Source organism: Artemia sp. Qi Xiang Cuo, chromosome 3 (assembly GCF_049724085.1).
Source record: "Artemia sp. Qi Xiang Cuo chromosome 3, ASM4972408v1, whole genome shotgun sequence".
Taxonomy (NCBI): Eukaryota; Metazoa; Arthropoda; class Branchiopoda; order Anostraca; family Artemiidae; genus Artemia; species Artemia sp. Qi Xiang Cuo.
In genome coordinates, this window is record NC_142796.1 from 38,667,896 (window position 1) to 38,683,452 (window position 15,557).

Genomic DNA, 15,557 nt, shown 5'->3' on the forward strand with positions numbered 1-15,557 from the left:
TGATGTTATTGTCGAAGTCTTTAGACCATTAAATAAGAAGCAAGTTTTTTCAACGAAAAGTAAGGGGTAACATTAAAACTTAAAACAAACAGAAATTATTACGTATATGAGGGGGTTCGCCCCCTAGTTAATTAGAATAGATAGCTGCTTTGAAAGTACTAAACAACCTTTAGCGTAAAGAGCGTGGTATTGACTAGGGGGCGAACCCCCTCATATACGTAATAATTTCTGTTTGTTTTAAGTTTTAATGTCGCTCCTTACTTTCAGTTGAAAAAACTTGCTCACCAAAAAAACACTCCTGAAAACGTCTGTGTACTTCCCAGTAACCAATAATATATGTAAACAATGGGCAAAGTTCATAACTTGCAGCCCTTCCCCCGGTAACTGTGGGGGATTAAGTCATCCTCAAAGACATATTTATTAGATTTTCGACTATGCTGAACAAAATGGTTATCTCAAAATTTTGATCGGGTGACTTCGGGAAAAAAAATGAGCGTGGGAGGAGGCCTAGTTGCCCTCCAATTGTTTTGGTCACTTAAAAAGGGCACTAGAACTTTCAAATTTCGTTCAAATGCGCCCTCTCATAATATTTTAGGACTACTTGAGCGATTCGATCACCCCTGGGAAAAAAAGCAAATGAACACGCATCCGTGATCTTTCTTCTGGCAAAAAATACAAAATTCCACATTTTTGCAGATTTTGAAACATCTACAGTAGGGTTTTCTGTTGCGCTGAATCTCATGGCTTGATTTTCATTAAGATTCTATCACTTTCAGGGGGTGTTTCCCCTTTTTTTTCGAAAATAAGGCAAATTTTTTCAGGCTCGGAACTTATTATGGGTAAGACTAAACTTGATGAAACTTATATATTTGATATAAGCATAAAATCCGATTCTTTTGATGTATTTACTGGTATCAAACTTCCGTTTTTTAGAGTTTCGGTTACTATTGAGCCGGGTCGCTCCTTACTTACAGTTCCTTACCACGAACTGTTAGATTGATCAGAACAATTAAGTTTGATATTCTTAAAAAAAAAAAATGCCTGAGAAGTAAGGTCAACTCTAATATTTTCTGTAAAAAACTGTTATTCCACACATTCTCCAGCATTCTCATCTTTTTAGAATCCATATTGAAATATAATTCTTCTAACAACAACCAAAACACAACCTCTCCCCATACACTTCCAGCCCTACCCTTCAAATATCAATGGCATGGATCTGTGAAAGGTTTAAGTTAGCTTTCTTCAAGCATATCACATCAGCACAAATTTATCGGCAGATATGAACTTCAAGATCTCTTTATTTTACATAACTGAATGGAAGTTCCAGAACAATATCTTAAGGTCCTTGCAAGGTGCATCCAGGCTCACTGTGGCAATCAACAGACGATGGCATGCTTTTTTACAGAAATTTCACTCTAGGATTAAGCTTTTGTGATTTCAAGCCAGTAATCATCTGAATATTGGCCAAATTTTCTGATAATAGGCTAAAGATTGGAACTATTGGGCCATGTCCTGGGTTTTTCTTTCATCCTGGTAGGAGTTGGCACTTGAGGAATTTTTTATTTGTACGGTCTCTGGTCTTTATTTCAGAATTCATGGTATTAAAAGTTGACCAGTTACTTGAGTTTTTAAACCCCCTGACTCACAAGTTCTATGGGTTTTGCACAAGTTTACTTTTGGTGATTAACTTAAATGCACTCTCACTTTTTTGAGAGGGTAGTTGTCCAATGAATGCTTTTCTTTGCCACATAACCAGTAACTTTGTAGGAAGGAAACAACAATGCAACACAACGTTACATACCAGTGAGATGGCGTTTTTTGTCTCTAAATGGCAAAAGACAAGAAGATGACTTCTTTGTCTTTTGTCTCTAATTTATACATGAAAAAAGTTCTTTCGGGGGGGGGGGGGTTACGCAAAAAAAAACAACTCAGAAAACACGCAAAATTTGTTTATATCCATTTTTGTTTCGTTTTTACGAGTCAAAAAGATTTCAGGGGGGCGAAACCCCCTAACCCCCCCCCCCCCCTTTGGTTACGGCCTTGATAAGTGGTATATTGCTGTCTTTATATGGAGACAATTAGTTTTCGACTCACTGGAAAACTACATTGCAGCTGTATTTTAATAAACATTAAGCTGGTATTTTGGTTAGATTAGGTTATATTTCGCACGCAGCCATGATCTAATTACCCCCCCCCCCCTATGTTCAAATATACAGCACTAATTAAAAATATATAATCTATCTCCCAAGCGCGTCATTTGTTTCAACCCTCTACCTATAGATCCAAATTCTCGAGTGTGTACTGGCTAACAGGTACCCTAATTTTGATATTTTCGACCCTCCTTGAACTTTTTGAGTCCTTGTATTAATAGATCTCATTTCTTCATCAGTTTTATTATGGTAGTATTTGCTAATTATATGTGTAACTGAACAGCTAATTATTGTTTGTCAAAGATATAAGGGGCGTTTTTTCACTCATCAATGTGCTAAGATCTTACATATTTTTAAAGAAAACGCTTAAAAGTGAAATATTTGAACAAAGATCTTACATCTTTGGTCGTTTTCGTGCAAACGTCTTTCATCATTCTGCTCTGATCAGCGGTCTGAGAACAATGATGAGTAGATCATCAAAGTTCTCTCATGATTGTTCTATATGGCAGAACAGTGGCGGTCTTCACACATTTTGCTAACATCAGTGAGCTTTAAGATCTTAGAACAAAGATGAGTTAAAAACGATAATCTTTGCAGAAAGATGTAAGATCTTAGTCCTAAAAAACGGGCCTATAGTTTGTATCCCAGGGAAGTCACAGTTAGGTGGGTTAAAACCATTTTCTAATAGTTGAAATTGGGCTCTTTGTCCCTACTAATTGATTTGCTGGTGGTTATAAAATGTATTGAGGCTATTTGAACTCTACTTACAGCTTCTTGGCAAATTTTTAGACTATTACATTTGATTTGACCTCTTGATCCTTTGGGGCCAGACTGTTCGTCATTTTTTTTTTTTACTTGGAAGATCCTTATCTTTTAAATAGACAATTTCACAGCTGTGTATTTTTAAATACTCAGATTTTTAAATAGTCAAGCTCCAATTAAAAGGGATACACCTAGTTTTTACCCAATTTTTGAAATTTCCAGTGTAGGAGTTCTGCCCAAACAAGCTTCTAGGTTTAACGAACTCAGTGTATCGAAATTTTAAGATCTGTTGCATTTTCAGTCTTACACAAGAGCAGATCCAGGATTTTTTTTTGGGGGGGGGGGCAAAATAGGTTGATCCGGTAAACTTGCGTTAGGAGCAAGTTTAATTAACACAAACTTGCTTTAATTAAGTAAATTACTGACTTAAACTACTGTAGGGGGGTGCCCTCCTCGCCCCTCCCCTGGATCCGCCACTGGTCTTGAATCGGTTCATATTGCATGTTTAGATTTGATGGTCCTATTTCTGTGTTGTCTTCCCGGTTAATTTGTGTACATGAGTTGCTATTAACATGTTTTTGTTTGATAAGTCTGTTTCTGTCAGCTAACTATATTTGTCACTGACAGTTTAGATGGCAGCTACAAGCATTTGGCCGATATTGGTCTTTTGTTCTGTGGCTAAGATAGAAGTTGGTAAAAAGTGGACGTGGAACTAATAAGACCTCCCATGGCCCTACTTTGGGCTGTTAATTCGGTGCCTACTTTCAATCGCCCACCAACGTTACAAGATAGTAAAAAGCCCCAGAAACTAGAGTTATACTGCTATCTACTGCCTATCTAAATCCCTTCCCTACCTCCAAGACGCCGAATCTATATAAACATGTAGCAGTCTCTTAACTTAAAGAGTTGAGACAGCGACTTTGAATTTGGCATTGACTTGTGTAGCAAATATTTCGCAAAATGAAAATACATGCATCTAATTTTGTTCTGGTCAGTTTTAGTAGAATTTTTCCCAGGGTATGGGTCTCAACTATCATTATACGATTAGGGATCATAAGAATAACCCGAAGGGAAGCTTCTAAATATGAACATTGTGCCAAGGTCGTACCCAGTGGGGAGGGGGGGTAAGGGGGTTTGAACCCCCCCCCCCTCCGAAATGTTTGTTTGACTCGTAAAAACGTAACAAAAATGTATATAAACAAATTTGTATGATTTTTGAGTTTTTTCTTGTGTACCCCCTCCCCCGAAAAAAATCTGAGTAAAACCCCCTCTGAAAAAAAATACTGGGTACGGCCTTGCCTTGTGCCTCAACTCATGGTGGAAGGTGTTCCGAGATTCATTCTCTTTGTAGAAGTGTGTAAATATTAACTTTAGCATACACAGTTGATCATAATGAGATTTTAGAAGGTTGTCAGGATATTTCAGGTGAGGAGGTGAGGTCTGAAGATTCAAACACGTGGATTGGTAGGCCCATATTTTTCAATTCTAATAATGGGAAGACGCTTACGAAAGTGCCCAGGTACTATTTCAAGAATGTACTTGATTTTGTGTAGCTGAAGTATCATTTAATTATACTTTGTTAACTGATTGCAGACAATGGGTAGTCAAGAATTTTGTTTGAAATGGAACAACCACCACATGACCTTAGTATCGGTCCTGGATAGGCTTTTATCCAGTGAGACCTTAGTCGATGTTACTCTAGTCGCTGAAGGAAAAAGCATTCGAGTTCACCGAGTGGTTTTGGCTGCCTGCAGTACATACTTTCATGTAAGTTTCTAGTTCAAGTTCGTATAGTTTGTAAGTTTTAATAACGCCTAGCCAATCGTGCAAGGTTATAAAGCGGGCTGGTGAAACTAACATTTATGTGGAGAACTTTTACGATCGGTCAGTTGGGTTCTATCCATCACAAGAGAGCATCATTCTTTTGTCTTACTGTTGGAGGTTCATTCGAAATTTCCAGGAATAGTTTTATCTGGGGGCTGAAGGACTTCTAATTTTCTGTTTGGGAGAAGGGCGTAACTTTTTTGTTCTCATTTTTCCTTATTTTTTTCGTTTTTATCCGTTTCTTCTGACAGGCTCTTTGGCTATTTGTAAATAGTTTGCTTTTTGGCCATTGACGATCAAGACTAAATGTACATTTTGGTTGTGGTAATTCAAAACTGGTTACGTTATATTTTTTTTATAAAATTTTGATATACAGCTCACCCCTGGAACTGAATAACCTGTATCAATTAGTATAGCCTATCTTATCTTAATTTAAATGGTTCTCAAGATGCTTTTAAATTTTTTTTTTTCCAAGTATGTGTAACTTCTTATTTATTCATTTATACGAATACTGTGTATAGCTGAATAGATTTCAAACACAATTATTATTGCTATCTTCTTCTGTTTATCACTCACAAAAATAATTGAGAAATGAAGCTTTTTATACCACCTGACTTGGTCGTCTGTCTTGGTTGCCTGAACAAATTTTCCGTTTACCAACCATTAGCTAATAACAGTGCAAAAAGTAGCAACAAAAAGCTCAACAAAATTGTTAGTTTTTCCGCTGTCCTGAATAAATTACAAAATGTATCATAAAGTCGTTTTGAGTTAACTGCTGTCAATTTCTAAAGTTTTGAGTTAGTTTTGTCACAATTAAGATCCGGCATTTAAGGTTTATATTCCTCCGAAACAATTAATTTTGCGACAAAGCCTGTAGCTGTAAAATGCTCTGAAATGAAAAGATGCTTACATCATTTAATTCGCTAGATATTGTATTAAAATTATAGGAGAGCAGAAAAGAAACTTACTAGAAGTTGCAAAGCGAACATAAATCTTAAGTGTATGAAATACAAAAATAATAGGTAACTTTCGAGATTGAGATTCCAAAGTTAATTGATTAAAATTAAATAATTTTTCGGTTTTGACTTTGTAGGTCTATACAACAGTAACTAATGAACGTCAATCTGCCGTGATATGTACGGCAATCTTATCGAAAATGATATGGAAAAAACATCTGCGAGATAAGTTTGGCTTAGTTGCACTTCAGAAAAATTCGATATGTTAGAGGTCTTCTATAGCTACCGAGTTCATGAAGTAACGCGCCGACTAGAATATAGTGCAAAAATGTACTGCAAGATGCTGTAACTGTTGCTGTTTCATAATAACAGTAATTCAAAGTTTTTACCGGTTCAAAACGGAGAATGCCAGATATGTCAGGAAATAATAGGTTATATGTTTCATACATTTTCCCTTTAAAATAAGCTTTTTTGCGACGAGGCCGCCGCTGTAACATGTACCAAAAGGAGACATACTTATATCGTTGAATTTATTTGTCTCAAATTTATGTATTCACCGAGTCTGAATTATGATGTTACTTTTGCTTTTTCTTGTGGAAAGATCTTAACTTGCTTAAAAGAATAGGAAAGTCTTCCTTTTTTCACCAGTCAACTAATAATCAACATATTTTCAATTGAAAAAACCTATGTATATAACATTTTGAAGATGAATTCGGTAGATGGATATAGCTGATTCTCAGCTATTGAATGATGTAAAAATTGTTTTTTTTTTCGTTGATTAAAAACGTAGGAGAGCTTAAAACTGACATAATAAAGATTGCTTATGGAACATGAGTTTCGATTTTTGGTGACTAAAAACGGTAGTGGTCCATTATGCGGGCCCACCGCAATAAACTGTATCAAGGATAACAGTCACGAAACCTGTCAAACGGGCTATTTGCAAGAGACCGCTATAGAAATGATTGCAATGCGTTGTTTCTCAATGAGTTACAGTATTTAAACGATTGTTTTTGGGGGTTTAGGGGGGAAAAGGTACATAGGTTAGGTTACGTTTTTAATATATGCTGTGCTCTTATCCCCCCCACCCCCTCATGTGTAAATATATAGCCCAAATTTGTTTTTAAGCTATTATATATTCATCGTATTTTATTTTATTCCATTAGCAATAACCAAACTTGACTTCTTCGCGGTGCCCGCATAATGCACCCAGTACCCTAAAAACTATAGGAAATTTTGTATTTTCATCTTTAGTATTCCTACTCATGAGAACAGATATATTGTATTTGCAGTTTTAATTTTCTATTTCTAAGAAAATTGACCAAAGCCAGGTATTCAGCGAATTTTAAAATTTAAATTAAAACCAGTCTCTACCAGATTCAAATGTATTAACGTGGCATTCACTGATGAAATCGTTACAAGTACATGATGTTAGCTGAAGGGCACTATTCGGTAGCTGGCTTGCGAAGCCAACTTAACTTTTCATTGAATATTCGTTGGTTTCAAAAAGCTGTATGAGAGATATTCACAATCAGACAGGAATTAGCTAGACTAAAAGGGAGTCAAAGCCGACTGTGGAAAGTTTTTTTTTGGCTTGATTTTAGTATTAAGTTCAGTTTATTACACTCATGAGTTAAAAAACTGCCATTTTGACAGTTTTTATGTTATTTTTTAATCAAAATATTAAGGAAATGAATAATATTTTTGAAAACCCTGCAGAATGTCATTGAAACCAAATTACTAATGTTATTATATTTTGAAATATTGACTAAGACAATGGAAACATGGTCAGTATTAAAACAAGTTGTCTTTTCAGTTGATACTCTTGATAACTATTATTTGTCGGGCTCATGAACCAGCTTTGCTTACCTTGTATATTAGCAACTGGTACTTTTTGCCATTAAGACATAAATTGTGTCGAATAGCCCTCTTGATACAAATGTATGGAAGAAGTGTGAGACTGGGATTACCGCCTTGTAGACAAAACTTAATATTGGGGAAAAATATGTGTAATATACACGTTTTTTAATTAATCTTAGTTCCTCTAAAAGAAGCTATTTTTTTCATTATGGCTTGAAGATTTTTTTGGTATGGATTGGTCAACACAGAAATTTCCCAGTTCTAAATTTGGTCGAACAATAAACAATATTTAGCAGGGATTCTCTGTATTCTGGACATACATCGGCGCAGTTAATGGGTGAAGGGTAGGATCTTAGCCTTAAATATCCAAAAATATGAAGATTTGAACGGACCCCCTATAATTTTGTTTTATGTTTTGCTCTTATATTTCTGATTGAAACTTCGAAAATGTAATATAAGTAATTCATTAATAAATGATACGTATGTAAATTTTAAAGCCAGAGTTCCTTACTACAATTAAACTCAGCCAAGAAATTAACATTATATCGAATAAATGCATATTGTGTGTTTTTCATCCCTGTTTTGTCCCGTAAATGTGGGTCTCCTTGGATCAGTTCTGTATGGAAGCGTAGCTGCTCTCAAGGCACATCTACACAAGGTTGCTGATTCTGGAGCAACATCAGCTTTTCATCATTTTTGTCCAAGTGATCCAACATACATGTACACAGGGGATTCCCGAGGGGGGGGGGGCGGTTAGGGGCGCGCCGCCCCTCAACATTTTTGGAATTCGGTAAAATTTTCGTCGAAGGCGCAAATTTTGCAAAATCAGCCGAAATGTAGCAAAATTCATTATTTCTACAGAAAATTTGGCATAAATCAGATAGAAATTCGGTAAAATTTTGCCAAATTGGCCAAAATTTAGCAAAATTCTTGATTTCTGCAGAAAATTCGGCATAAATCAGGTAGCGATTCTGTAAAATTTTGCAAAATCGGCCAAAATTTAACAAAATTCTTGATTTCTGCAAAATATTCGGCATAAATCAGGTAGCAAATTCGGTAAAATTTACGAAGATCGCCCTCCCCAATAAAATGAGCCTCAGGACGACCCTGCCTGCACATATGGTATACTCTCCCCAAATTCGATCCAAAAGGGATCGAGGGGGCAAAATACAACAATTTCGACCTACAACTTTTCTTTGTTCTATCCCTCCTGCCCCTTGAAAAAACATTGCCTCTCCTGATATACTATGGCCTTATGTGCTTTTTTTGCGGGAGATTTACCACCTATATTGGGACTTTCCAAGGATAAGTTTCTGATCTGACAACCAGGCCAACATGCACGTATGGAGTTAGTGGTACAAAAAAAATATTAAAAGAAATGACTGTTGGTATTTCCTCGTAGGCTATGTTCTACGGACATCTTATGTTTATTTTACTGCTTCTGGCGTAAAAAAAGAAATGTTTCTCTTTTAGGATATCGTGGACCTTCATCAGGACAAATCCTTAGTAATTTTTCTAAAAGACGTGAAGTATGTCGAACTTCAAGCTCTTGTGGACTATATGTACCGTGGTGAAGTCAGAGTGGCTCAAAATAGTTTAGCATCATTGATTCGTACTGCCGAATCATTAAAAATTAAAGGACTAGCCGAGGCGGAAGATGAGTCGAATCCACTAGAGAATGAGACACATCCGCCAGATCGTGATACCCATTCTCCTGGCCGGAAACGTCGACGACGTTCTGGCGAATCTTATATGAAAAAGGACTCAGTTCCACCAGCTCCTCCTCTCCAACCTGCCCCAGTTATACAAATAAATGAGGACGATAGTGTTGTACCTGTTACCTCTACACCCCGTGTTGTGAAGCAAGTTCCACCTCCCCCTCCTTTAGCACCAGCTATTGAACATTCTAGTGAGTTAAAATTAGAGAAAAATAGTGGTGACTTTGTGAAAGAATATATATCTTCGAATTTAGAAGATTCTAATCATCATGGACCGTCTCCTGTTCTTCCTAAATTAGAACTAAGTGGGGATGAATTAGGCAATGACACTGACCATGGGCAGGAAGAGGAGTGGAACGAAGAAGATTTCTCTGCGCTAGTCTCAGGTATGGTTTCATTTTGCTTTCGCATACTTTTGTTCCTTTTTTGAAAATATTAACTTAATTATGCTGATTTAGTCTTAAACTTTAATAGTCTTTAGTTTTCTATCATGTGATAAAATGCTAATGTGAGAAGCGTTTTTTTTTCGATTGTTCTTGTTTCTCTATAATGCTGTTATATGATATGCAAAGATTAAATTTTCAATTCTTTTTTTCCCACCTAGAAGGAATGAAGTCAGACGTCCATGTCAATTTGCCGTGGACCAAGTTAAATTCTGAAACAAACTAAAAGCTATCTAAAATATCAAACAACACAGTGTTTTTAGTTACCATGCAATCCAAATAGAATTAGATAAAATCAAATAATAAAATAAAAACAGTAAATGCGAGCTTTTTGACAAAGCAAAGTTGGGACTGAAACCCCAAATAATTATGTTTCCCAGAATTTCCAACTAATTAAGAAGGCGAGTGAAAAAAATAAAAAAATAAAATGCATACTTGCATTAGGTGATCTGAAATTTTGTTGAGTTTTCTGATACGAACGGAATTTGATGCTTAAGGATTTCAGGTCATAGAACTCAAACATGTCTCAACTTGATTGATAATTTGTTAAATATTTCTTTAACAATTGATAACGTCTTATTTGCAATCATTTTCTAAAGCAGTCATTTCCTATCCGTCTGCTGAAATATCTGCATCGCAAGTGCATACAGGGAAAGGGATTCCCTGCTTGAGATTTCTCTTCGGAATTTTTTTGAAGTGGGGCCTGAAAATTCTATCCGGGTTTCAGATGCTCCTTTAGAAGAATTCCCTCCCATCCATTAGAAAGTCTTGGCTATTTAGGTGCGGTTGTGATTTGAAAGTGATTGACAACCGTAGAAAAAACAATTTCCGTTTATCGTAAATGGTACCACATTGTCTGAAGCAGGTTATTTTGAACTAATTTTTTGGCCGAAACATGATTCGAATTAGGAAGGAAACGTCAAAGCTTAAATTAACCTTGAGAATATTGTTTTTCGAGTTCAAACCTTTTCATGAGCAAATTTCATCAAAGAACAACAAGAAGCTACTAAAAACTGGTTTCAAATATAACACCTGATCATAAGTTTCTCCACTTTGTTGTATGAATATCGTTTGGTATCAGGGACTGCTTTCACAAGTTTTATTGCACAAAAAAGATTCGAACTCAGATTTAGTAACGCGTGAATTTTTGTTCTTTTCTTACGGTAAAATTTTATAAAAAGCAATTTTGAAGAAGGGAAACAGGTTTATTATCACGCGGATGGCTTATTGTTTAAGTAGGCTAAATGTTGTGGTCCTCTTGTGCTAAATGTGGTCTTAAATATGTGGTCTTCGTTTACTGTTTATGAAACACGAATGTCGCGGTCGTCCTGTGTATCTTGTTTAAAATCATTTCATGTTATCACTAAAGATTGGTAATGAATAGTATGCAGTGTGCATGACCATTTCCTCAGAATAAAGAAAACTAGATATTTCTGGCCATGCATGCACACCTCATGGGGGGGTCAAATATTTCAGGGGGCAAAACAATCTAAGTTGTTCAAATTTATATTTCATTTTTTTTAAGAAATTAGTTTCTCTGACTTTTAGACACGGAATTTTCTTTGTCGTTTTAACTTGGTCTTAAATATGAAACAGCATAATTTGTTTGTAAATTTGTTTTTGGGAAAATAAAAACTGCCAATTTTTCCATGCATCTACTGTAATATGAGTCTGATAATGTACATTTGATAAAGTTCTGTAGAACAGTTCTATTGTTCCTTTTGATTTGTATTATTAAGCTTAATTTAGGGAACCTCCAAAATGAACTTCGCAAACATAAGCAGAAATGAAATATTCTCACAATGACTGAGGTGTGTAACAATGCTGCCGTATCTGGTATCGTTGCTCTTATAGCTGTTATTATTTCTCTTTTTGTCTTATCTTGATATCGTTCAATATTTATATATAGAGCTAAAACTTTATTTAGAGCTAAAACTTTTTTTCAGACCAAACAGGAAATTCCGAGACTGGTGAAACATCGAGATCTCTGCAAAACAATTCTCAACAAGGTGAGTTCGCTATCTTTTTTCCACTTTCAAGTTGGTTTTTTAAACATTCCTTTTGATACATTTTATGAAAAACTATAATTGGCTTATTCTTAGCTTTCAAATTAGTTTGTATATATATATATATATATATTTATTTATTTATTTGATTAATAATTAACATTTGTTTGCTCAATCAAAAGGAATGGGATCTGCATATACTTATGTCTCTACACATTCAAGACCATTTGAGGTTAAAACCTTCAATTGGGAATTAAAACTACAGATTACAAACCAAAGACCACTGGCCACACGGGGGCTTGAGTTGGGAATCCTCCCCCATTAGCAGTTGGAAAGACTCACATTCAATTAATTTTTTTGGGAAATGTAAAAAAGGACGATGGAAATTAAAATATTTTGAAAGAAACACTTTTTGCAGTAATATATTCCCTCCCTCCAGAAATTCCTGGCCTAGGGGTTTGAATTATGTGCATTTAGTCTCTAAGTATACGTTTGTTTCGTCCAGTATGCATGCTACTGAGAAAATATTTAAGGTTTATTAGGCACTGCCAATACCGTAAGAGCTATAACATATCGTCAGCTGGTGCATGATTGTCATATCTGCTCCAAATCAAAGATACGCCGAAAAAAAAATAGTTGGTCAATTTTTCATAATTCCTTCAAATTTTGTATGGAACGATGATACTCAGGGATAATTAAGATATCTAACTTCAAACTGAATATTTATTCTCTCGAGAGAAATAAAAAATTATTCTTCTAAATGATAATATTGAAGAATATAGAATAATTTTTCTAAGAATAATAAAATGTCTGAGTTTAAGCAAATGTGGCCTAAGTTTTTGTTTAAACCATACGTTTTATTTTGTAGAGGAAAATTTAACCGTTTCTGAATGGGAAGTTCCATTTTTTTTTAATTTCTTGAAAACCATTTTAAACACATTTTTTTTCTGAAGTTATCTATCCGACAGTTATGGTGCCTAAGACCTTTCTAGAACACATAATTTAACAATTTATAAATTTGAACTGTAGGAAGGAACTGCTTTGAATTACCAAATTTTGAGGAAATAACTTCTGGGTCTACTAGCAATTTTGAAATTCTCTGCATACTGATATATAAAGGGAATGGGGGTAACCCATCTTATATTGAATAAAAACCCAGACAATGTCAGGAATATTGGCCTATTAACACATATCCTACACTGGAAAACCTTCTACACCAATGATTCCCCGCAAAAATGTTAAGTGAGTGTATGGCATTTCCGCTCCTCATTGGAAAAAAAATTGTTGACTCAAACTCAGAAAAGTTAAGACAGGTGTGTCTAATGAGAAGAATATATAAAATAATTGTAGAATAATTTGAATGATTCTGCACTAAATTAAACGTTTATTTTCAGTATTGGGTTTTCAAACTGATACATAATACAACCTATTTAATGCTTCATGTTAAATTATGTTGTGATTTTGAGACAGGTAGAAGGAGGGGATCCTCAAGTTTTGTTCCAAAAAATTCTAAATCTATTGACTATTTTGTCCATTATTTTTCTTAAAAACTTCTATGTTTTTGTGATTTTGGCTATAACCCAAAATTTGCAACATCCTTCCCTTCAACCAAACTGAATTTTTGCTTTTGTGCCTGTTTGGGACAATCCTGTTCATTTAGTACTCATTTTGAGGGAATCTTCTCATATTGACATTTGGAACCCTATCTAAAAGCTCTATTGTCAAAGTATCAACTGAAAAAAGTAGGTTTGGTAGATTTGTATTATATATATAACCTTATAAATGAAACCCCTTGTTTACATTACATGGTTTTAAGAATGGTCTTGAATGTGAGGGAATTGCACTATGTCGGGCGTTTCTTTTAGTTTTTATGCATAATTGATAAGTTAACCAAAAAAAGTATTGGTATATGTATTAAAAAAAGTAATCTTTCAAAGTTCAGAAGTTAATGCATGCGTGTTATAACAGTTACGAAGTTCGTCAAATATACTGAAATTTTAACATAAGCCAGTGAGCAAAAGTTAAATAAAATTGGTAACAGTTTTATGAGAAGTTAGGCAACATGAAAAGAATCTTACCATTTCCAATTTTCCGAGTGTCCTCTTCCCCGGCCATGATATAGTGCTCATTTGTCTATGCAGACAGACCAACATAATTTTTTTATTTTCTTATATTTTGCAAACAAAGTTCTTTTCTGTAACCTAAACCTTTTTTGTATTTATATAGGGAACAATTAACGTTGTCCAAGTAATGCATGGTTTGAAATTTATTACAAAAGTAGTTTTAACATGTGATCTGACTGAGTCTCATTAGGGCTATATAGGATTTTAAAAATTTGTTTTGTATTAATTGGGTTATAAGGTGTTTACAGAAAAGAACTTCGAGACTTTTACGTAAATATCCATCAACAAAGAATGGGATGTAGCCAACCCGATATTGCTGCTGGATATTTATGTTTTTATTCTTATTTATTTAGTGTTAGGTAACTCAAGACTCAGTCGGACGCCTTGTGTGATACATTAACAGCATGGTTTAAAAGTAATTCTTTCAAGTTTTCTTTGTAAGCAGTATTAGGCCTCACTACTTAGTTTGAGTTACCTTTGCCTTTATTTACCAGACAGGCACGAGCTATAGTAAACATTTCCATTAAATTCGATAAGTTTTTTAAATTTTATTTTGACCGAAAAATAAAAATAAATAGCTCTTGAATTTCTGGAACGGAGTTTTTTCAGAAAAGTGCTAATTTACTGGACACATCGTCTATAAATTTATTTGCACGGTTAAATTTCCCGAAAATTTCAACTTCGATATAACTTATCAAAAGGTGTTTTTCTTAAGAGGCTCCGTATTTTGTGCTTTTGTTTTATTTCTTTGTTGCTTTGGGGAAGAACTCTCAGTTAGGGGTTTTTAGGTTTCCCCCTAGGGCCGTTAGGTTCCCTTCGCAAGGAATCCAGTTCGAATCTTGTCTTGCATCTGGATCTTTTTCTCCCTTTGGTTGAATCTAGTTAGGTCTTGTTAGGTTGAAAATTAGGTCACAACTATTGACTTATGGCCCTTTGAACTATCGTTCGAGGGTCGTTTTAAATCTGTGTTCCTCTGAAATGGAAGCAGAGCTCTTTGGGAGATCGGCCGAAGTTTCAGTTCCATTTACAATTCAAGTTTTTTGAAGAAGAAGAATACTTCAGTATTGTTCTCCTTTCATTAAGTTAACTTTTAATTCTGTGAGAAATAAGTTATTTGTTTATGCAATGTGTTCAGTTTCGCAGAATTTTGTTTTTACCGCTTCTGCTGACTAAACACAGGATGGTGAATTTGGAATGAAACACTGGTAAGTTGGTCACGTAATTTGCCTTCAATAGTCCCTTTTTAAGCAGAATGGCCCAAGTTCTGGGCTAATTTTAAAGCCAAATAGCCCTGTAATTTGATCTGACTAAAAGCCAGTCTCCATTTGGCATATTCTGCAAATCTGCATCGCCAATCTGCAAATTTTATTTCAATGGAAACTTTTTTTTTTCCGGCTCCGTATTGGGAATTTGCAGATACTGAAACCTTCGACGTTGCTTTTTCTGCAAGATGGCAGAATCTGCCAAATGGAGACTGGCCTTAAGGAAGGACGTAACTCATATCGGAGGCGGATGCTACGCTCCATTCATTCTCCACTTCTCTGACCCTAACTTGTCCGTGTCTGAGCCAAACTGCGGTTGCGTTTGATTTTGTTCGGTCTATTAGAATCAGTCCTAAATTCATTATGTTAATATTACTATTCGAAAGAATATTGTAATTAGTTCATTATGTTTTGCGATTATGAAGTGAAGTATCCCTCTCGTTTCCTACCTATTGT

The 15,557-nt window shown here is 35.1% G+C and overlaps 1 protein-coding gene across 50 annotated transcripts in view; it reads left to right on the top strand.

The window, feature by feature from the left end:
- LOC148954075 (uncharacterized) overlaps nt 1-15,557 on the top strand; it is a 200,544-nt gene that overhangs the window by 9,929 nt on the left and 175,058 nt on the right. For all 50 annotated transcript variants that reach the window (XR_016141478.1, XR_016141479.1, XR_016141480.1 and 47 more), the window contains exons 2-4: nt 4,506-4,679; nt 9,023-9,653; nt 11,657-11,719. Coding sequence is in view for 46 of the 50 variants with exons in the window: in XM_089085829.1 (XP_088941955.1) it covers nt 4,509-4,679; nt 9,023-9,653; nt 11,657-11,719 (865 nt within the window). In the remaining 4 variants the exon portion in view is untranslated. The remainder of the gene's footprint in view (nt 1-4,505; nt 4,680-9,022; nt 9,654-11,656; nt 11,720-15,557) is intronic.